Consider the following 23806-nt stretch of genomic DNA (forward strand, 5'->3'; position numbering starts at 1 on the left):
GCCACAGCACAGATCTGCAACCAGAGCCCCGCAATCTGCACTCAGCAGGCTAGCTATGAGGTTTCCAGCCCCAGCACAGCAGGCAAATTGCCAACAGGGAACCCAGGGCACAAAATAGGCATGTACACTTGGCCACTCTAGTGTAGTGGGCAAGCCACCAGTCCCAGAGGTCCCAGTGTAGAAAGCCAGTGACCCAGACTCCTGGTCCCTATTACAGGAAGCTTGGGACAGTGTCCTCTATACCCCAGGTGCAGAGTTCAATTTTTAAAATTGATTAAAATATCTATATTCAGAGAAAGAATTGTTGATTCTGAATGCATATTGAAGCATATTGTTTTTACTTTTTTTTTCATTTTTTGTCTTTTGTGGCTTTTCTCTTTTTGTTCTGTTTCTTTCACAACATAATTAATGTGAAAATATGTTTAATATGATTTTACATGTATAACCTGTATTGTTTGCCATCTTGGGGAGGAGGTAGGAATAAAAATTTGGAGCTCAAAATCTTATGAAAATGAATATTGAAAATTATCTCTACATGTAATTGGAAAAAATAAAATACTATTTACAAAGAGAGAAAAAGACAGAAAGAGACTTAGGGGGATGACATTTTCAAGTATTTAAAGGGCTGCCATTGAGAAAAAGAAGTAGTCATTTTGTGTTTCTCTTCACAAGACAGAATTAGGAAATACGGCATAGAAGTTGAAAAGAAGCATATTTAGGCTTTGAACAGGTATTCTTATTTACATATGCTCATTAACATAACAGGGTCACAGTCCTTCAATACTGTCAAGCATCCATTTAAATAGAGATTTACATTAGTCTCAAGTCTCTTGTTCGAGAATGGTGTTTGGAAGCTTCCTTGCTCCAGAACCCTGTGGAAGTTGCCCCTCATCCATACTTTATCACATAATAACATTATAATCCTTCATTATTACTGATTTGATTACCCAAGAACAAAATCTTGTATTTTTTCTTCTTTACTTTCCTAAATAATTTGAGAAAAGGGATAGTACTTTAGTGCTCCATAACTGTTAAACATACACACACATATACTAGGCCTTTTGGTGCCAAAATACAAACCAAGAGAAAGATCTTAGATTCCAGCCCCCGGTAAGAACCAAGTATATATTCTGTGAACAGGATATGTTCTGGCCATTCATCACAGTCTACCATTTTGGGAGGAATCAAAGGAATAACTGTTGCATAACATGGATATTTACTAAGTTAGAAGCCCTATCTAATCTTTCTTCTTCCATAATACTTTAGAGAAACAAAATGACACTATCTTCTGTCATCTAGTATACTTGAGAGTGATACCTCACATCAGTTAGTGTTTACCATTTCAATTGTAGGCAAACTTTCATCTCCTCCTATAAGTGTAGGGATAAAATTGCCTTCTATTGAGGCAAAACCCATTCTTTGCTGATACTTCCTGCTTTCATACCACTTTCCCTCTCTTCTACCTCCTACCAGTCCTTTTAAGGACCCTTTTAAGACTCCTCTTTCCAACTCTAAATCTAAGATTCATCCTTGTAAAATCTTTTTTTTTTTTTTTTAATTCTTTCAGCCTCCTCAAATTGTCTTGTATCTCCTTATCTGTTTACAAATAATCCTCCTGTAGAATATAAGCACTTGGAAGATAAGAACTGTTTTTCATTATTTTCTTGAGCTTTTTCCCAGAGTCTTTCTCTGCCTTCAGAATACTTCAAAGTTTCTGTAAGCTATAAACAAAAAGATCAGGGTCTCTCCTTTCTCAAGCCCCCAAAAGAAAGTATTGAGTAATCAATTTCTATTACTGAGGAAAGTCTAGTGAACTTTGTCCTCCCCTGGTTATATCTTAATATCCTCAGTGCTGAACACCATACTCTGTACCACTTAATGTTTATAGAAATAAATTAATACATAAGAGAGAACTTGTTAACAATAGAGGTTAGCCAAAGTTGGAACAAATTGCCCCAGGAAATAGAGATATCCTTTTCACTGAAGATTTTTGTGAAGGCTAAATGACCATATATTGTTAAGGAGAGGATTCTTGTTCTGCACTAATTGGATTAGATGGATTCTCAGGTTCCTTGGAATTGCCAGGATTCCCCAAATTTTCTCTTCCCAGTCTAAATCCAGGATTCTATCAACAGAAAACAAGATAAATGGTTATATTCCCAACAAATGTAATGAAGCTTTATTTAGCATGTTATGGTTATTTAAAATACTTTCCATACATCATTTCATTTGATTGCCACTACAACCCTGTGAAACATGGATATAAATACTTTTTATTCACATTTTACAGAAGAGGAAACTGAAGCCAAAAAAAGCAAAGCCGCTTGTCTAAAGCTGCTCAGTTTTAAGTCCTTGTACTTGAAGAGATGGGATTTCAATTGTTCCCGAGAAATGATAGTATACACCAATAATGACTCTAGTGTTAAGATTAATTGAAATCCTATTTCTTCTATATAACTTTTCCTGATCCCTAAAATTAAAGGGATCCCTTCTCCCATGAAATCTCATATTACTTTGTGCCAAGTTTTACTTGGCCTTATATTTTTCTTCCTTTGTCATAGTTTACTTGACATAGTTTACTTGTTTACTTCAGTGCCTCACTGTAGTTTAAAGCTAATCCTTTCTTCTCAAAGATATCCCAGTGGAATGGAATCTAAGGGTTTTAGCTATATGAGAGATTTTGTATTTTTTTTTAACCTAAAAGCAATAGTTTTGACATATATTTTGAATTCCGACTATTAGTAGATTTAAAGCAAAGGAAAAAAATATTCATCAGTGACATGTTTTGTCTCTAGAATTGTTGATTAAATTCAACTTTCACTAGCTGAATTCCAGTTTTTACACTGACTTTGAATACTTAATGATATTACTTATTTAAGCTTTAAATTACTCTTTTATTGGCTTAAAGCATTACTTGGGACTGAAGTTTAAGTATTTCATATCTTGAAAAGTCAAAATGCATCAAGAGAATGAGTGTTCTAATTTTGAGTTAGAGTACCTAAGTTTGGGTCTCAACTATGCTGTTTGCTCCCTGTGTAACTTTTAGCAAATCAGTTAACTCCTTTAGGTGTCAGTTTATTCATATATAAAATTCTAAGTTTGGACTAGATAACTTCTTAGGGACCTTCCAAAACAAAATCTAAAATCCTGTGAAATCATTTGGCATATATTTGAATTGTTTGTTGGTTTGTTTTTAACCTTTCTCAGTTATCTCTTAATTTAGGGAAGAGTGCTTGTAAGGGTAAAACCTGGTTGAAATCCTCAGTATTATTAGAATAATAAGTTAAATGTATGATTTCTTCTTAATTAGCCATAATAAAGTCAAATTTATGTTTAAGGGAAAGTTAATATGGGCAGTAGTCTATATTGTTTTTTTAATTGCCATTATGAAGTCTAGATTTAGGTTCTGGATCAACATTCTCCTCAGGGTAATTTATTATTGGATATACATCATTGCTCTGTTATTTCAGTCCAAAGTACCTAAAGCAAAGGAGGCAGGTTAATGGAGAACTTAAAGAAATTCAAGATGACTAAGGTTTGAGTATGTAAAGATTTGAAATGAGGATTTATCATGTTCAAGTAAACTCTGAATAGATTATGTAATGATATTTAGTCTTATTCTCTGAAAAACTCAAATCATTTTTATGATGTGTCCTTAATCTTATTGAATACTTAATCTATTAAATATTTTTAAAAGAGGAAATTTAAAAGGTGATTTTTTTTCTATTTTGCATCAAATATGTGTTTTCCTATGAGATTATCTTCCATTTGCTCATTATGCATTTTGTATTTATTTTATATATATGTAGTTATTTTCCTGTTGTCTCCTCCATTAAAATGTGAATTCCTTTAGACATTGTTTTTGCCTTTCTTTATATCCTCAACACTTAGTGCATAGTATCAGGTACATAGTAGGGATGGTCTTAATAAATAGTTATTCACTGTTTGACTGAAGGAAACTAGAAATTTTAAGAGATAAGGCGTGTATTCTAGACATAAGAAACAGCCTATGCAAAGTTATGGAGACGGGGAGATGGGAATTTTGTAAAAGGAACAGAAATAAGACCCATTTGACTAGGGCAGAGCTTGCATGAATGTATAGTAGGTTTTGAAAGGCAGATTGGGTTTAGATTATGAAATTTTAAATGCCAAACAGGATTTTACATTTGGTTCTTAAAATTATAAGGATGACCCCTCAACTTTATTGAACAGGGGAGTGATGTGGACAGACCTTCCCTTTAGGAAAATCTCTTTGATAGCTTTATAAAAAGAAGATAGATTATTAAGGAAAGGGACTTGCTTTTATGGTGTTGTTTTAAATGATCTTGTAATATCCCTCCTACTCACCTAATCTATGATCCTAGGAGCATCTATGTTGATAATTTTCTATGTAGAAGGCATTAATATAATTTTTATTTTAATACAATTCTGTTCTGGTGTGTGTGTGTGAATATAATTCAACAGTTTGAGACTCTCTAAAACCCAGTTTAGAGAAGGGTATGCTCTCTCACTTTAAGATCGTATATTGGAGGGCAAGAGAAAGCTTGCAAGAGCTGGAAAGGTAAGCTTATTATATTCTTTAATATTTGAGGTAAAATAGCTGACACAGATGTTGAGTCCAGAGATGGAAGTGGATTAATGTCTATGTGACACGGTCACTCAGATAACTGTATCCTAATGGTAATACACAATCATGGGCATAGGCAGCTTCACCAGGTGGGGAGAAAGGTCCACAACAATTTTTTCTTCATATTTTCTGTTTCTGGCATAGAATAAGAAGAATCCTAGCTGAGGAGAAGCTTGGAAGTCCAGTTTTTCCTTGAAAAGATACTAGTTCATTTCTTTTCCTTAAACTTTGAACAGAATGTCAAACTAATAAATATAGAGAATATGGGAGTGGGAGGGAATATGGGAGAGAAAAAAGAGTCTGACTTGAAAAGAACATTCATTCAAGTTGGACAGTACTAAGCTAGTTATATTGGAGGAATCTTATTTCAGCTAAAATATCAATAATAGAGTTTAGCACTTTATTATATAATGTCTCATGTTTATTTTACAGTTCTTTTGTATCCCAGAGCAGTTCTCAAATAGTGCTGTAGTGGCAAAGCTCATTAAGCAAAAGTTTGGCAAAATGCTTTAGACAGACCATTTTAATCATTATGTATATATATATATATATATATATATATATATATATATATATATACATACACACATATACATACTTACGTACACACATATATATATATGTGGTATTAAATAATGTAAGGTAAATTTGTTTTTATCTTATTTTAGCTTGTTTAATAATTTCTTACTTATTGATTCTGACCGTAACTATAATTATCCATTACAATGAATCTGATTGCTATCAATAATTGTTTTATAATTGCAAATATTACTGCATTCAATTCAAATGTCAACTACATATAAAATACATTAGATGTGACAACATGTTTTCATGTTTTTATTAATTATCTAAGCCAATAAAAGAGAATGCAAGATTACTTCAGGTTATGTTTTTGTGTTAAAAGTTAATTATTTTAAAATTCTCTATATAAGTTGTAAATGATTTTATGATTTTGCTGGAATAATGAAACGAGCTATTTTTAGTAATGTGCTAACATCAGACACTTTGAATCAGGGTAACAAGCAATAAACTTAGATTTGTGATAAATGTGATACATGTTTTGCCACATTCTTTTTCAGTTTGGTACTAGGTTCATAGATGTTTGTTTAATTAATTTTTTGTATAGCTAGAGGACCAAACCTGGAGTCAGGAAGACCTGGATTCAGATGCACCTTGGAGTCAGGAAGATTCGTCTTAAGTTCAGATCTACCCTCAGATACTTACTAGCTATGTCAGCCTGGATAAGATACTTAACCCTGTCACTTAACCTCAGTTTCCTTATCTGTAAAATGAGCTGGAGAAGGAAATGGCAAGTGACTCCAGAATTTTTGCTAAGAAAACCCTAGAAAGGGTCATGAAGAATCAGACAATAACAAACAACTCTTAAATTCTGATTTTATATAATTATCGATAATGGTCATTGAATCAAAATTATTTGTAATTAAACAATAAGAGTGTGACTAGACCCTAATTATTTTATACCAGCCCTTCTGAGACAGACCTCTTTTCAATTAATTGTACCCTCATAAACTATTGTGAGTATTCATTGATTAGTTCATGATCAATAATATGTCAACTTTTCAGTGTTCTCATCCAGGTTTTGAAAACTCAGTGAACTGACTTTCTACACTATGTTCATTGACCATACAAAGCAAACCTTTATGACATTTTCTTTGCAAAATCCCTTGGGTTTAAACTTAGGGTTCTTTAAGATACTGTTTGTAAAATGCCACTCTAGATGTCCCACTATAGTGGTAAGCTCACAAAAGGTGCTTTATATTTACATTTGGTTAACTTACTTGATGAATGTCATTAAATGAGCTGGTCTAACCTAAGATTTGAAATTTGAAAGCTTCTGACATGTGTTCTCTATTTAGCCCCCAAAACAACTTCCTCTGAGCCTATTGCAACATAGGGCTAAATACACCGAACTATAAAACCAGTCAGTCAACAAGTATTTATTAAGTACCCACTACATGCCAGGTACTGTGCTAAGTATTGAGATATTAACTCAAGTTCAAGAGTAATATTTGGAATTTCTGCATATGACTAACGTATATCTATTGTGTGATGTCTTTTCATCAAAAATATTAGTGCTGACATTTTTCACAAATTTGGGTTTGGCATTGTTGTTGTAGAGTCGATGGATAATTACATTTAATCAACTTCTATAAACTGTTTTGACAATATTTAAGGTTGGTGATTTTTACATTATTTTATCTAGCTCGTCTATCCCCGGTCACAAAATGTTCAAACTGAAAAGGGACCTTAAAGATCATTCAGCCTAACCATTACCTTGTGAGGAAACTGACGGTTAAGAGAAGTTGTGTCTTGTGCAAGGTCACAGCACTACTAAGCAATGGGACCAAGGTTAAAACTGGAGTCTCATGGTTTCCTTTCTCATCAAATACTTTTTCTGGAGGAATCTTTTGAAGATTCCTGTAGTTTATGCCTTCTGAGGATATTGAAGGTTACTTTCAAGATTTTTGATCATGCATTCTGAATTGCTGAGCACAGTTAATCAATATTAGTTCCCAAATTTTAAACTGATGTAATAAATTCCCATTCTGGGATTTTAGAATGCAGTGATTCCCAACCTCCCACCTTTCTTCTCCATATTTCAGATTTGAGGGATAGCCCTTAGTGTCAATAATAGTAGTAGTCAGTAGTTATTTTGTTTGCTAATTCAAAAGCTAAGGGATTCTTATCTGACAACCTTCACAAATGTTAAAATGCCATTAATTATTCAGTATGTCTAGAAATTTTCATTGTAAATTAGACGTACCTGGCTCTCATTTCACTGAATCCTATCAAGTGCTAATGTCACATTTTATAAATCTAGAAGAGATTAAAATTTAACACGATTTTTTTGTGCTTTTTAGAAAATACTTTTTGAGAGGCACTTGGTATGAGAAATGATGGTTATTGTTCTCTCTTCATCAAAAATTATACCAAATCCATTCTTCTTTCTTTCAATTAAGGTGGATGTGGGAGTGGTTCATTTCACTCCCTTAGTGCAACCACGAATAAATCAGCCATTTAAGCTTGTGGAAAAAGTTGTTCAAAGTACTTTTCAATTCAGAAGGAAATACTGCCATCATGGGATTGGGTAAGAAACTTCTTCTTTGTATTCTCCTGATTCCTTATTTTAGTGTTCTACTACCTTATCCTGCCTTTTTTAGGCCAGACTGAATATGTATGGCCTGGTTTCCATCAATCATTCAGTCAATAAGCATTTATTAAGTGCTTAATATATGCTAAGGGGACCATCTCCAGTCACCTTGATCTATATCTTGCCACTGGACTCAAATGGCTCTGGAGAAGAGAGGGAGGCTGCTAACTTTGCACAGCCCTGCCTCACTTAAATCCAGTTCATTTGCATGTCATGGCATCATCTCCCTGAAGTCATTGGTCCTCTTCTAGAAGGAAGCATAAACAACAACAACAATGAAGAGTATCACAGTAAGGAAAGAGAATCTGTGTTAAGATTGGAAGAACTGAATTCCAAGCATCAATTTGAATTTTAAGTACAAATTTGTAGGTTATTTCTATCCAGAATTTGAAACCACACAAAAATTTGATGACTACCTCAGTGCTGTTGAGAATTCATGATGTATCAGTCTTAAAGCCCATTTAAGGAGCTAAATCGTACCCATCATAAAACTTGAGAAAATTTAGTTAAGGTAGCCAGAGCCAAATTTTGTAAAATGCTGACATATTTTTCTTAGGATGTTAACACTTTAGATCTCTGGAACATGGACAAGAAGCATGAGAAGGGGGAAACCCTTGAATGATGTCACCTAATTAATATACTCCAACTTGTTCACTTTATTATTAGGAGCCCTGTTTACTTTTTTTTACATGAAAATCTAAAAAGCTTGACTTTCTGGTTTCCCAGCCCACAATAAACTAGAAAAGCCCCTAATTTTAAGAGATCTTATAAGAGAGCTAACTTATACCTAGGCAAACTAATAGGAAAGAAGAAAAAGACTAGAAGGATAGTCTGGGATAATGAGATAATGAATTATACTGAAGATGTTAAAAGTGATGATTATAGTAATGTTTCTCAAGTCTCAATAAAGAGACCAATTGCTATTGTAATGAGCATATTCTAATTCATACCATATATTTTTAAAAATTTAAAATGGTACTTAATGGGGTACCCTTGCATCTTTATGAAAACTCAGTTACATAGAATGTTAAAGTGATTTCTTCTCCAAAAGGTTTGTCTTCTAAGGTTTTAATAACTTTTTAAATTTCCTTCATGCATGCTTTTTAGAAATATCAAATTTAGGGGCAGCTAGTTGGTACAGTGGATAGAGCATCAGTCAGGAGGACCTGAGTTCAAATTTGGTCTCAGACGCTTAACATTTTCTGCCTATGTGACCCTAGGCAAGTCACGTAACTCCAATTGCCTTAGCAAAAGAAAAAAGGGAAAAAAAAAGAAATATCAAAGTTAATACTTTTTAACTAATCCCTATTGGGATTTAGGATTATTGGATCATAGATTTGGGCTAGAAGGGACTCAGAGGGCATCTATCCCATCCCCTTGATTTTACAAATGATGAAACTGAGTCTCAGGGAGATTACATGAGTCCTTAAAATAAGACAAGATATGATTCCATGCTCCCCAATTCCATCCACAGCTAGTACTCTTTCTACCATACTTTGCTGCCTCTCTTACTTTTTATGTTAATATAGACCCTCACAACTAATAATAATTTAAATAAAAAGACAAATTACAAGTCACAAATCAGTAGGATTACATGTCATCAGGCTGACTATTAAGCTGTGATGCTGCTATAAAGATTATAAACTTAGAACTAGAAGGCTCATCAATCATAGAATTCAATACCTTCATTTTTCAGATGGAGAAGTTGAGGCTTATGAAGTTTAAGTGATTTTGCCCAAGGTTACACAGCTAGTCAAATTTCAAGGATAGAATTTGAACCTAGTTTCTTTGGCTATAAAATGGGCTGGATGAGGAAATGGCAAGTATCTCTGCCAAGAAAAACTCAACTTGGGGCAGCTAGGTGGAGCAGTGGATAGAGTGCCAGCCCTGAAGTCAGGAGGACCCGAGTTCAAATATGACCTCAGACACTTAATACTTCCTACCTGTGTGACCCTGGGCAAGTTACTTAACCCAGATTGCCTCAGCAAAAAGCAAAAAACAAACAAACAAAAACCTCAAATGGGCTCATACATAACTGAAGTGACTTGTCAGCAATCATACCCCACCTTATCCAAGGTTGTTGTGAGAATAAAATATGGTATTTGTAAAGTACTTTGCAAAGCAATATTCAAATGTTGGCTACTTCTATTAATACTACAACTATCACCATCATACTATTAATACTGCACAACTGCTTCTCATTAGTAACTGAAGCAAATAAACGCAAATCCCAAAATGTCCCTGTATTAAAAAAAAAAAAAAAATTACAGCATAGTCCAAAGCCAAAGAATTATACATCCAGCTGGCCCTAGAAAAGTGTATTGCAAAAAAATATAAATTTTCTGACCTGCTCTTATGTGACTCATTAGCCCCCATGGATCAGAAGCAGGGAGGAGAAAAGCCACTTGATAAAATGCAGCTCCCTATTGAGATAGCTATCAGATTAAGTACAACTCAGTCTTTCTTCAAGAAATCTTTTCTTTCAAACCTTTTTGGACTGGTTCCTTGGCATTTTGGAATCAGAATTTCATTCAAGAGAAAAATTTGAATTGAAAAAAATCTCTATAAAGCTAAATAAAACACCAGCTGGTTAATTAAAAAGGTCATAGCACATGTGGTTTAATGAAATGATTTATACACTTTTAAATGACCATGTTTTTACAATACCTTCAGCTCTATAGAAAAAAGATTTATCTAAAGTCTTATGATTTTTCTTCCATTAAATGCCAATGTCTTCTCATGAAATGAAGGCAGCTTTGAATTCTTGTGGTCTTGCTGGCAGAGCACATGTTCTGTCAGGTTCTATTGATTATGTTACCAAGTTGGAAAGATAGTGAACACAGGTTTTTGTCAGTAATTGAATTGTTTTGCTGAAGCCTTGGCCTGTGTGATTGTAAAACCCATTTGTGGAAGGCTCATTCCCAGAAAGCTGCTGAAGCACTTAGTGGGAATTGTTTACAGTATATGTGTAAGGGTTGTGATTTGCATTCAGAAAATTATCTACACTGATCAAGTGAAGGCTTTTGAATTAGGTGATTATAAAAATGTTTACTTGGAAATATGCAGCATAATTACAATTATACATGAAAAGGGAAAGGTTCTTATTAATCCTACTATATAAAGAAATGTCAAACTAAACTTGATTAGTTATACTTCCTTAAATTGAATCAGGTAGATTTTATAACTTCATCTAACTTCCAGTGCAAATAAGATTGGACCAACTGCGAGATCAAGAAGGAGAATATGCTAGGAAGGGGAAAGGTTAATTCTGGTGTCATAGACATTCTTCAACTCCCTATGTATAACAACCTAGAGAACGTGTTTGTGAGGCCCTGTGGCCAAAAATGTCTTCACAGAAAGCCAACCTTCTACTGCTAAATATCTTTAAACTTGGTTAACCTAGTAGGTTAGTCATTGGGTGACAAATACCCAGTGTTATCAGACCCATCTTTAGTCTCCTTCATTCCAGAATGAATCATCAAAGAATAAAGCAAATAATTCCTCTGTACAACAACGAGGGTGATATTTTTTTTCCAGAAAGGCTACATGTAAACATATTGGTTAATAAGATTAGAAGTGTATGCAGTTAACAACAAGAAAATTTTATTTTGATGATAACAACACTGCAGTCTAAAGGAAAAAAAAAAAACCTGTGTCTTTCAGCACATGCACCCAACTCCTACCTTCTTTGTAGTTCAGTGAAGTATAGGGGCTTTTGGTTATTTAAGCTCTTTAAATAAAACTTTTTCCCCCTTTTCTTCCATCAGAATTCTATTCCCACAAGCTGAACGCTCAGAAAACACTCAAAAAATGTTAATGTTGGCTGATGTGGACCCTACTTTACGGCCAGCCCAGCTCTCCATGTTGCATTTCAAGAACCTGTGTGATGTCTACAGAAAAATGTGTGATGAAGACTCAAATCTTTTCTCCTACAATTTCAGGGATGAACTCGGGCAAAAAAAAGGCAAAAAGCCTATAAAAGAAGATACAGATGATGATGATAATGATTGATTTAGATTCAATATAAGTTTCATTTGGACTATAATAATGTGCATAAATTTTAAATTCACAACGTCAAATTTCAGATGTGGATTTTTTTTTTCCATTTACTCTAATTTGGAGAGATATTACTATGTTACATGTTACTATGTTACAGATTATCTATAGGCTTTTTCATAGTGACAATGTTTCAGTAAGTTTTAATAAAAATACCAATACCTAGATGTGACTTATTTTTTCTTTTACTATACAGGTTGATAGAGAAAATAAATACAATCAAATAAGATTAAAGTACAAGCATTTTTAATAGATATACTGCATAGATATATTTATATATATATATGTTTATTATAAACAGTCTCTTTTATAACCTTACAAAAATGAAATTCTTGCACATTGTGCCCTCTAAACCATATTTAAAAATAACTTTAAAGCGTAATTAAGCAAAGATAAACAGCTGAAAGAAAATGCCCAGAGGATAAAAAAAAAAGTTAACCTTTAATTAATCACAAATTTCCCACCTTACTTTTTTCACATAACTTAAAATAATTAAAATGCATTTTTATTTTAAAGACACCAAATAATTTTGATACCTGCTCAAAAAAGGATATAAACTAAGTAATTTACAGATTCTGACCAGCTTAATCTACTTTTCTGATATACAATAAATTAAAATAACTTAAACCTTTACAACTATTCTTTTGTGGGAAAACATATAGTGCACAAAATCAAAGTTAGTAGTTTTCCAGCAATTTCCACTTTACCACTAGTTGAAAAGCAAAAGGAGCCACTTAAACCATATGTGGATTAATATTAAAATTTTAGAGTCAGTGCTATGATTTTCCATGGCTCTCAGTCTCATAAAAGCACTCCTCATTAACAACAGATGTTAAGCTCTGGACACTGAATTCTCTCTCTAGTATGGAATTTAAATCAATGTTAGCATTTTCAGATTTACTGTCAAGAGACTGATGGCGTGCTTGTAGCGTTAATAAAGTCCCTCTATCCCTTTTGGTACTGTTTGCTTTCCGTTTAATGGGACAGAAATGTCCACGCACCAGTTTAGGATGCTCGACACTGTTATGATTGTTTCCAACCTCTGTTTGAGGTTGCTCTTCATTTGTGCTGCCACCATCAGGGTCCTCAGAGATCTTCAGCCTTTGGAACTGAATCTCAATGTCTTTTGTGGGGCTGCCCTTTTTCAGAGTCTGATGAAAATCATCATCTTCATCACTGAGAATATCAGACTCTTTAATAAGACTATCTGAAAAATCAGATGAACATGTCTGTGGGTACTTCTCAGGTGATGAATCCTTGGATTCCTGTCTACTTTCTGTAGTGTGACAGCCGCTGCTTTGTGTACTACTACTCAGGCTACATTCATCAGAATCCAGTAAATTTCCTTTTCCATTATCACTGTTCCACTCATTGCTGGAAGAATTCTTTAGTACCCTTAAGGACCTTGATGAAGCTGAAATTAAAAAAACACATTTTGCCTTAAGATATAGTATAACATGATTTAAAATATTGTAATAGCATAAAGCAACTGAACACTTTAATACCATTTCAACTTGTAAAATTTACACATTTCACCTTTTAGTGATTTAAATGAATATGTGACATATTCAGTAACTGTCATATTCAATAACTATAAGTACTTATATAAAAGAAATACGTATAGCAACAAAAGGGACAATAGTCGTTTCTACTTTCTATTAAGATCGCTGGGAAAACAGCGAAAGTACTTTGGGAGATGACTATAAATCACTACATAGCATTCCCAATCGCTCTATTTTTGTCTGCCTGCATTTTTGATTTCCTTCACAGGTTAACTGTACACTATTTTAAGTCTGATTCTTTTTGTACAGCAAAATAACTATGGACATGTATACATATATTGTATTTAATTTATGTTTTAACATGTTTAACATGTATTGGTCAACCTGTCATCTGGGGAAGGGGGTGGGGGAAAAGGGGGAACAAAAGGTTTTGCAATTGTCAATGCTGAAAAATTACCCATGCATATAATCTTGTAAATAAAAAACTATAATAATAATAAAAAAAAGATTGCCAGGAAAAGATGATATAGTATTTTTACAATGGCCATTTAACAGAGCTTGAATTTTTTTTTCCTTAGGGAAGAAAATATCAGAGGTACAAAAATTCTACACTAATCCATATGAAGTCAAAATACCAATTACTGATGAAATCTAGACTTGTTCCTTCCACTGCAAGTACTTCCTGCCAAATGACAAAGCTCCTCTTATTCAAAGAATAATATTTGGGAAAATCACAAAATTATGTCATTTTTATTTGAGTAGCTTTCAAACCTTGCATATATCTCTTGCCAACTTGGTTTGGAATTTTTTTTTCTTTTTTAGGATTTCTACACTTTGAATAGATGAAAACTATTGCATTTACTCATTTGTGTTAATTTTTGTTATTTAAGGAGGAAAAAATTAGACATACCAGAATTTTTCATAAAATTACAACATATTGATAGTTTTTCTAAGCCATGGTATATTTGAAATGCTCTAAGTTATGATGACAAAATTCTAAAAATAAATAGGGTTTTGAGAGATAGAATGAGTGGGATCTCAGAGATTATTATCTAATCTAATCTCTTCAATCCACTAATAAGGCATTTGGCATCAGAGAGCTTGTTTTATGTTACCAGTACACAAAAATAATGTGTTATTCTTTTTCTTTTCAATATCTCAATACTTCAAGGATCAATGACTTTGTCAATGTGTATACATCCTCTACAATCAGGACTTAATAGTATAAGTCAATCTAGAGCAATGTGTGGTCCCACTAGCCTGTAAACCCAGCTACCAGAGAAGCTGAGTGGGGAATTTTCAGCTGCAGTGGATAACTGGTACCTGTGTGGTAAGTCTGCCTACAATCTGAAACAGAGTAGGTCAAAACCAAAACTGATACATAGTGAGATTGAGGGAAAGAGGGAGAAAAAGACAGAGAGTTCATTCCTGGAGACAGTTTAGTGATGAACCTCTCTAAAATTAGCTAAGTTGGTCTTTAGATCATAATTAACTTTTTCAAAGGCAGTAGGATCTTCCAAAGCTTATATCCCTGGAAATTGAGTTGATGCCCCTCAGCTTGGAAAAAGCTGAATAAGTTATAGTATATTAAAGTAATGGAATATTATTATTCTATAAGAAATTATGAGCAATTTCAGAAAAGCCTAGAAAGACTTACATAAGCTGATGCTGATTGAAATGAGCAGAATCAGAACATTGTGCACACTAACAGCAAGATTAGGTGATGATCAACTATGGTAGACTTAGCACTTTTCAGCAATACAGTGACCCAAGACAATTCCAATAGATTTGGGATAGAAAATGCCTTTGGCATCCAGAAGGAGAACTATGAAAACTGAATGCAGATCGGAGCATACCATTTTCACTTTTATTTGTTTGCTTTTTTTTTTCTTCTCATGATTTTCCCCTTCTGTTTTGATTTTTCTTTCACCACATGACAAATATGAAAATATGTTTAAAAGAATGGTACATGTATTAGATTGCTTGCTGTCTTGGGAAAGGAGGAAGATAAGGAAGGGAAAAAAAAACTAGAGCTCAAAATCTTACAAAAATAAATGTTGAAAACTATCTTTACATGTAATTGGAAAAATAAAATGCTATTGAAATTTTTTAAAAAGCTTATATTCCATTTCTAGTAGCCTTGAAAAATTCTGTCTTGATAATAATTATAATTTTTAAAGGAAGTTTTTGTGACAAAACTCTGATAGCCATAATATATATATAAGGAACAAATTCAAATATATAAAAAGGTATATTCCCCAGTAACCAAAAAGATCAAAGGATAAGAATAGACATTCTTAGAGGAAGAAATCCCAGTGAATCAATAACCATATGAAAAAAAGCCCCAAATCACTAATAGAGAAATTGAAATATTAACAACTCTTTCAGACTCCATCTCATGCCAATCAGATCAGCAAATATTATAAAAAGAAGTTGGAGGATTGCAAGAAAAGAGATACAGTGATGTATAATATTCCATCATGGAAAGCAATTTGGAACTTTGAGCAGAGAGAGTAGACTGAGCATAGTTGATTAAGTGATACTAATCTGAGGCCTATACTCCAAAGGATCTATTTGTACAAAAAAGATGTATCTTATGATTTTTAGTCACAAAGAACTGAAAACCAAAAGGGTACCCATCAACTGGGAAATGATTAAACAACATGTGCAGATAAACAGAATATTTTTGCATCATAAGAAATTATAAAAGTATGATATCACAGAAACTTGGAAAGATTTATATGAACTAAAACAAAATGATACCAGGAGAAGATCTGATACAGTAACAACATTTTAAAGGATAATATCTTAATCAGATAATATCTTAATCACATTCAAGTCTGATTGATTGACACAATCAGCAGCAATGATTGTAGCAAATCAGGGATGACTCCTGATAGCCACCTTCTAAAATAAGCAAAGGACTCAAGATGCAGAACAAAATATATGCTTTTAGGCATGGCCAATGTGGGAACTTGTTAAAAGGATTCCTTCTCATCCCATTTGTGGGATTGGAGAGTAGCAAAAGGACGGAAGATGAAAGAAAGAAAAAGGAGTAATTGAAGCATTTAAAAAAAAAATGCAAAGAGAAAAGAAAACCAAACCAGACAACTTTGTAAGTTACACACTGAATTTATATGTTTAAAAGAAAAAGCAAGATTTATGTAAGAGAAATTAGTGGTTTCGTGTATAAATTTGTTTTGGTTCTACTTTCTGTATAAAACTGCTTTTATGTCTGTTAAATTTGGAATTTTCTTTAAAAAGTTTTAATCAAATTTGACTTTAATATTTTCATATTTTCCTTAGGGGCTAAGCATTTCAAACAATCGCAATTTATATCACCTTTAAAGTCTCCTTTGCTAGATATGCTATGTCCAAAGTTCTCTTTTCTTTTGTCCTACACACTTAGTAATATCACTTCTGCTTAAATGGGTTTAATTAGTATCTTTATACAAATGGTTTCCAGATCAATAAATTCACTCCAGATATCTCTCTAGAACTCCAGTCTCATGTTATAAACTGTCTTTGGGCCATTTTGAACTGAATATCCCAAAGATTTCTCAAGCTAAAAGAAAACTCATTTGCTCCAAAATCTGCTCCTCTTTCAAACTTTACTTTTTGAGGGATCATCGGGTGTGTCTCATAATCAAGTTTACAACCTCAAAGTCATTTATTCTTAGCTCCTGATTTTTCCTCAATCAACATATCCAATCAGTCACAATTTCATGTCAATTCTGCCTTCACAATACCTAATATATGATGCACATTCCACACTGATATGGCTACCACTTAGTTGCTGTTTTTAATCACCTCTGTCCCACTGAATTGCTTTAGACTACTAATTAATTGTTCTCCTTACCTCAAGTAAGTACCTTACCCTTGACAGTGCATCTATCACAAGCTGCCAAGTAATATTACTAAAGTAGAGAACTGACCATCTCTCTCTGACTCAATAAACTCTAAAAGGTCGCTATTTTAGAATTAAATATCAATTCATGTTTGGCATTTAAAATACTTCTTCATTAATTTGTAATCAACCCATCTTTCAAGCTTTATCCCAAGTTAGTTCCCTTAACTCACTATTTCCTGATCCAATCAAAAGTCTTTAGACACTATTCTATCTCCTCTGGCCTTCCTTTTGCTATTTTTCCCTGTTTAAAGTGCACTTTCTCCTCACTTTCTCCTCTGAATATCCTTCATTTCCTTCATTGGTCAGTTCGAACACTGTCTTATTTTATGTTGTGGAAGCTGCAGCAGGGAATGGAATGTGCACTTGATCCATAGTGAGAGAATCTGAAAAAATTCCAGTCTCACCTCTAGCACTTACCACCTATGAGATAAATCTTTTAACCTCCAAAGGTCAGAGATTCCTTATAAAATAATAAGATTAGTTAAGAAGATCCTTTCTAAAGTTATAATGTATGATTTCCTTTAGATGCTTTAACTTCCTTTAAAATTGAGCTCTCTCTCTCTCTCTCTCTCTCTCTCTCTCTTCACACACACACACACACACACACACACTTTCTCCTAAAGAATGTGAACTCCTTAAAGGCAAAGATAGTTCATTTGTCTTTTTGTATTTCTAATGCCTACCATAATACCAGGCACATAGTAGATGATTAATAAATGCTTGCTGATTGGTTGCTATAAGTAATTATCACTGCTCTTTGAAATTCTGTTCATGGGAGCAATAAACACTGAAGATTTTACCCTCTGTTTTAGAAGTAAAGGGATCTGTTATAAGTAAATATAATATAGAATAAATAAGCTAAAATTAAATTGATATTAAAAGAAATAAGACAGATATTGACAGCTATGTGTCGAGGTTAAAAAAATAGAGTAAAATGAAAGCTAAGAGAAATGAGTTCACTAAAATTTTGGCAGATGGTATTGACAGTTTAAGAATTTCTACTGAATAATGTGCCCAAACATTGAGTAAAGTACAATAATCTTTGCTTCTATCAACACTGTTGTTATGTTCTTGAGAATACTAATCTGCTGCTCTGTTAACTGATGGAAAACTCCTTCCTCTTGGGATTTTCTCTGTCACAGATAATGTGCTCTTTTTCAAAAACAAACTGAATCACAAGGGTATCTTAAAAAAAAAATCAATAAAGAGCATGGAGCCCTGTTCTTTTTAAAAGAGAATATACAGGTTATGTCAGGTTACCTCACCCAGGCTTCTTCCGCTATTCCCTATGATGTGTCTATGTGACTCTGAATGCATAATTTTATGTCAATTTTCAGTATTATTATGCAGCCTAAAAATGATGACAGATGACATTCTTCAGAGAATCAAAAACCTGAATTTAATTCCAGATGGATACACCTAGCACAAGTCTTTCTTACCTAATTTGGCTGAAACGGGAACACGATTTTTTAGTGGTATCAGGCGATCTTTACATGACTTTTCCAGTGGCAATTCACTCTTTATGTGACGCCTGAAATTCTCCCTCAGGATGGAACGAATCACCTTCACTATATTGGTTTTACTTTCACAATCACTGCAATGAGAAGAAAGACCAACATTCAAGATATTAATGGCATTTTACCTTTCCTTATCTATGAAATCTGAATATGAATTCATTTGAACAAAATTTTCTATCTTTTGAATTTGGAGTTAAATTTCTTCTTTAATTAGGCTGTCTTCATACACAGACACAGACACACACACACACACACACACACACACACACACACACACACACCACCACCATCCCCCAACATGTTGCTGTTCTTGGGAGTTACTGAAGGACCAAATTCTTTGAACCAAAAATGTGACACTGGGAAATAAAAATCACTTTTCAAAATAAAATTGTCCTATCTTATTTCCACTGTGTTTTAAGTTTATGAGCAATTAAAAAACTTCAACATTACCTGCAACATAACTGAAAGATAGTTTCTGGCCGCCCTTCTATCTCTGACTTAGTGTGGATCAATTCCCATATGGAATTGTTTTCTGTACCTATAAAAAAAGAAATAGACAAAACTTAGCTAGAACACAATGAATCCACATAATCTCCAAAAAAAAGTATTCCTGCTAGAAAAACTTGAAGGATATGAAGAGATGAGGTGATTTTTAGACAAATTTTTTTGTCTTTCAGCCTTGATACTTCCTGAATTTCATTTAAATTGTACTTATACCTGAAACAAAGACATGTTCAAAAATATCTTTAAGAAAGTTTTGGTATACTGGTAATCTCTCATATTTTTGCTAATTTTTTTTTTTTTTTGCCTTGACCTTTTTCTTTTTTTCACTACTTAACTCAACCAAGCCCTTTAATAATCTATTCATGTTTCATTTCCTCCCCACATTTCTTGTCCTCTTCTGTTAACCCGAGTTCCTAGGCCAACTTGGTATTTGGAAAGCAACAATACTTCACAATATCCAAGATTCCAGACAAAGCATAAGCAATGCTCTGCAAACATAAAGTGAGTGTGTATATGTGGGGACAGAGGAGTTCAAGATTGAAAGGCCCCATCCTAACCATTTCCAAATAGCTTTCTCTCCCTACCTCCAATCCCACCCCTCAGGTCAGCACATGACAATATATATATAGGATCTTGAAAGATATAAGACTGAGGAAAAGTCAACCATAACATGGGATCCAAAGCCTTATTGAAAATCTTTGCCCACTGCTGCACGATCAGATTAGTTCCCATCCTTCCTTCTCCTTCCATCTCCTAAACTATTATTCTATCCTTTTCATCCTTTTCATACTCACAAGGTAAAAAACTATAACTATCGCATTTTGCTAAATTTATTTTTAGAATTATTCATAATTCATAAGACTACAAATATGAAACATTAAAATTTTAAATGATTTTTAAAAAAAACAAGTCTGTGCTATGAATATTTCTGAAGTTACCTAATTCTTAAAACTGCACTGAGACTTTTGAGACACCTCATATAAATTCAGGTTTTTAAAGCTCTTTACAAATTGGCTCCAATCTATCTTTCCAATCTCACTTTATAGTATTCCCATGGAAATACTCTGGTCCTACAAAATGGTCTTTTCCCTCTTTCTCACATATAGTACTATAATACTCATGCCTAGATTGCACTCCCTCCATCTCACAACATACTTCATTTCCTTCAAAATGCAGTCCATCACCATGGGAAATATCATATCTGAGAGCTGAATTGAGATCTTCAGGCACTAAATCCAGCACACTTTATACAAAAGCTACAGTCCATTTCTGAGGATATCAGACCTTTAGAAAAGCATTAGGAAAAAACATTTCTAGACCAGGAGTTGTTGGAGTTGGGAGCAGGGGATGGTAAGGGTTGGGAAGAGAAAAATGTATCCAGCAAGCCTATTCTGATTTAAAGATTTTCTCATTTTTAAAAACTGAGTTTAAAAAGGCTTAACTAAAAATACATTTCTACAAGGCATTTCAAGTTATGCTACAGAAAATCAAAGATTACCATAAAAATAATTAGCTCTAGTAGCAAAAATGGAGAAAGTAAAAGATGCTTACAGCATAGAACCACGTTCTGACATCTGACTGCCAATATTTTTTTAAAAATCATCAAATTTATAACTGACTCTATAGTGGACATTTTTCTGATCTGGAAATCAGAAGGTCTCATCATAGCTGTGCCATTAACTAGCTTATTTTTCCTTCAGCCCTCTGGGTCACACAGCTTTCTCTTCTTGAAAAAAATGGTTTAATTTAGTTAGAGTGTAAAGGTCCCTTTTAGCTCAAAAATTCTAATGTTCAGATAAACTTTCTTTCCTTTTCCTACTACTCTATTATGTGGGGATTTTTTTTTTTTTTTTTACCTGCTGCATTTCCCAGTCTAACTTGAAGAGCAGATAAGGGAATTAGCCACCGGAATTTGAATGGGTCCAAGTCACCATGAACATGTGAAGGCCGGGAACTGGAAGGCTACAAATGGGAAAACCATGAAGAAGAAATGAATAATTTTGCCCAGGAAGAACTGCCTCTATTTCCTATTTGCAGTGAACCTTACTTCCCTTCCAGGAGAACATAATTTCTTTAAGAGTAAGGGTTATTTAATCCTGTGATTATATTGCAAGCTCCTAGGTATGCCTAACATATAAAAGATACTAATGTTTGATAATTGATTATCTCAAATGTCCAAATGAACAAAGTAGTCACCATTTAAAATAAGGATAATATTATTTGACCTCCTACTATCTAATAAATCACAATTATAAGAAGTTAGAAGAGTTTACCATTAAAAGATAAACCAGTTTTAGTTTTAAATAGTCTATAATAACAATATTTGCATCTGCTTTTGCTACATGTTACTCTATCACTCAGAATGAAAAATGTCTTCGTACTTTTTGGTCAAGGATGCTGTTACTTAGCAGCAGAGATCTAGACCCTTGTTTAGCATTATAGCAGACACTTAAAGCATAAAAAGTAAGCACAAGAAGAGGAAGAAGCTTATAAATTTATCCTTCTTGTAGCCTGGCATAAATAGATACTACTTTCCCTTCTCTGATCCTATCAGAATTTAAGTTCCAGTCTGAAAAAAAGTGAAAATACAGTTTTTAAAGCTCAAAAAAGAACTGAGAAATGTATGAATTATCTCAGCTGATACTACAAGTCTCAAAGCTAACTGGAAGTTAGCTGGATTTAGGAGACTGGGTATAATGAAACATTAATAAGAAAAACTGATGGATTTCACAAATATTATAAAAATTAATAGACATTATATTTTATGTGAATAAATCCTGGTTGGCCAATATTTTGCTATAACAGAGGCATAATTAAGAGGAATTAAGAGGGAAACAAAAGAGTTGATAATCATTTGACATTCCTGGTCTTTATCACCTGGCAAGGAACTATTCTGTGCATTTTTATATAATTTAAAGTAATATGGGCTTTTTCACAAAATCTAAGTTATGTATTTCCTTTTAACTTTTATCTGAAAACATTTTCTTAATGTTTCTCAAGGACAACTAAAATTTGGTGGTTATCAATCAAGAGACAAAAACAGAAAGAGAGAGAGAAAGAAAGAAAAAGAGAGAGAGAATCTTTATTATGAAACGATTAGCATTTCTTTTTTTTTTCGCTATATTTCCCATATGTACGGTATAGTAGATGAAAGGAGTTCATAAAACTAATAGTCATAGATTGAATCTCCCCACTAGCCTATGAATAGGTGAAGCAGTTGCTGTTATATTTAACTAGTATATAAGACAGTCAGAACTCAAATTTGGGTTTTTCAATGCCCCACCCAGCCACTCAAACTACACTCTTGCTCTCCTTATGTTTAGTTATAGTATCTCGTTTGTGCTCTGTTAAGAACTGTAAATTGTTATCATGTTAACATGTGTTCTGTGTTCTATCAAAGGCACAGTACCTAGCACATAAGTACTTAATAAACACTGATTAACTGACTAATTCATCATGTCTTATATACTTATAGTTTCTAAAAACCTGGAACACCTAGTGGCCAGCAGGGTACGGGCATTAGGAATTTCTTGATAAAAAAAAATCATATCTCAATAATTCCTTAACCTTGTAGTTGTAATCAGATAATACACTGAGGAAAAAGAGAGCTGGACACATTTCATTTTTATTTCATTTATCTCCATTCTATTTCCTGCTGGGTTTTTAAGTTGTCAGTTACACACAAATACCAATCTTTTTCTTTTTTTAATGTCATGATTTTGAAGAGCCCTTGTCTAGAATTTGTAGCTCTTCTTTTCTCTGCCCTTTCTAAACATTCCACCATATTTCTTCTCCTCACAATTCTTTCTGATGCTAGGAATAACCTAATATACAAGGGCCAATGAGATAACAATTACTTTATAGGTCCTTCTCCATTACTACTAAAATGGATGTTTTCCCTGTGGGGTAAGACTCATGCATGTGATCTGTTTAACTATATCAGAAATAAATCAAACTAGCCAATGCATGTTTTTAACTGTAATGCAAGAATGAAGGTCAGGTACATAGAAAAGGGTAATTTTAATGATTGTTATTTCCAGTCTTACCAATTTCTTCTTCAGTTTGCAATTTTCTTTATAAACCAGTATGACAGCTCTTTTAAAAACTAAAAAAAAAAAAAAATGGAAAAGGAAAAGAAAAGGAATTAACCAAAGTGGAACAAAGCCCTTCAAAATAAATGTTATTTTTTAAAGATATCAAAGTATGCCAAAATATGAAGCAAAAGATAGCGCTTCCTTCTGTTCCTATTTGAATTATGCAGAAGAACCTGCTTATTTAAAAGCTATTCTCTCAAAAGGAACATGGCATTTACTTTGGGGAGGTGGGGAGAGGATATGAGCACTCAATGTTCATCACAATAACTAAACACTGTCTACACTTGCTCTCTTGTCCTTGGGAGAACTTTGATAAGATTAAAATGGCAGGCTAATAAGAGAGCAGGTTTCTAAACAGCTTCAGGAGATCTGTTCTCATCACTTTTAGTGAGAATTACCAAGCTGAACAGCTTGGGGTGAAAGT

General features: G+C 33.4%; 2 protein-coding genes across 5 annotated transcripts in view; one reads left to right on the forward strand and one right to left on the reverse strand.

The window, feature by feature from the left end:
* Positions 1–12020, forward strand: part of TFB1M (transcription factor B1, mitochondrial) — a 64250-nt gene extending 52230 nt beyond the window's left edge. Inside the window, exons 6-7 of the mRNA XM_031937586.1 lie at positions 7609–7736; positions 11567–12020. Of these exons, the coding sequence (XP_031793446.1) occupies positions 7609–7736; positions 11567–11810 (372 nt within the window). The 3' untranslated portion in view covers positions 11811–12020. The remainder of the gene's footprint in view (positions 1–7608; positions 7737–11566) is intronic.
* A 66-nt stretch (positions 12021–12086) lies between these two features.
* The window catches only part of TIAM2 (TIAM Rac1 associated GEF 2), a 278343-nt gene continuing 266623 nt past the window's right edge, over positions 12087–23806 (reverse strand). For all 4 annotated transcript variants that reach the window (XM_031937584.1, XM_012549423.3, XM_031937585.1 and 1 more), the window contains 5 exons: positions 23335–23393; positions 21145–21250; positions 19235–19322; positions 18707–18861; positions 12087–13269 (listed from right to left, as the gene is read on the reverse strand). In XM_031937584.1, coding sequence (XP_031793444.1) covers positions 12632–13269; positions 18707–18861; positions 19235–19322; positions 21145–21250; positions 23335–23393 — 1046 coding nt within the window. In that variant the 3' untranslated portion in view covers positions 12087–12631. The remainder of the gene's footprint in view (positions 13270–18706; positions 18862–19234; positions 19323–21144; positions 21251–23334; positions 23394–23806) is intronic.

The sequence above is a fragment of the Sarcophilus harrisii genome, chromosome 4, assembly GCF_902635505.1.
Source record: "Sarcophilus harrisii chromosome 4, mSarHar1.11, whole genome shotgun sequence".
In the NCBI taxonomy this organism is placed as follows: Eukaryota; Metazoa; Chordata; class Mammalia; order Dasyuromorphia; family Dasyuridae; genus Sarcophilus; species Sarcophilus harrisii.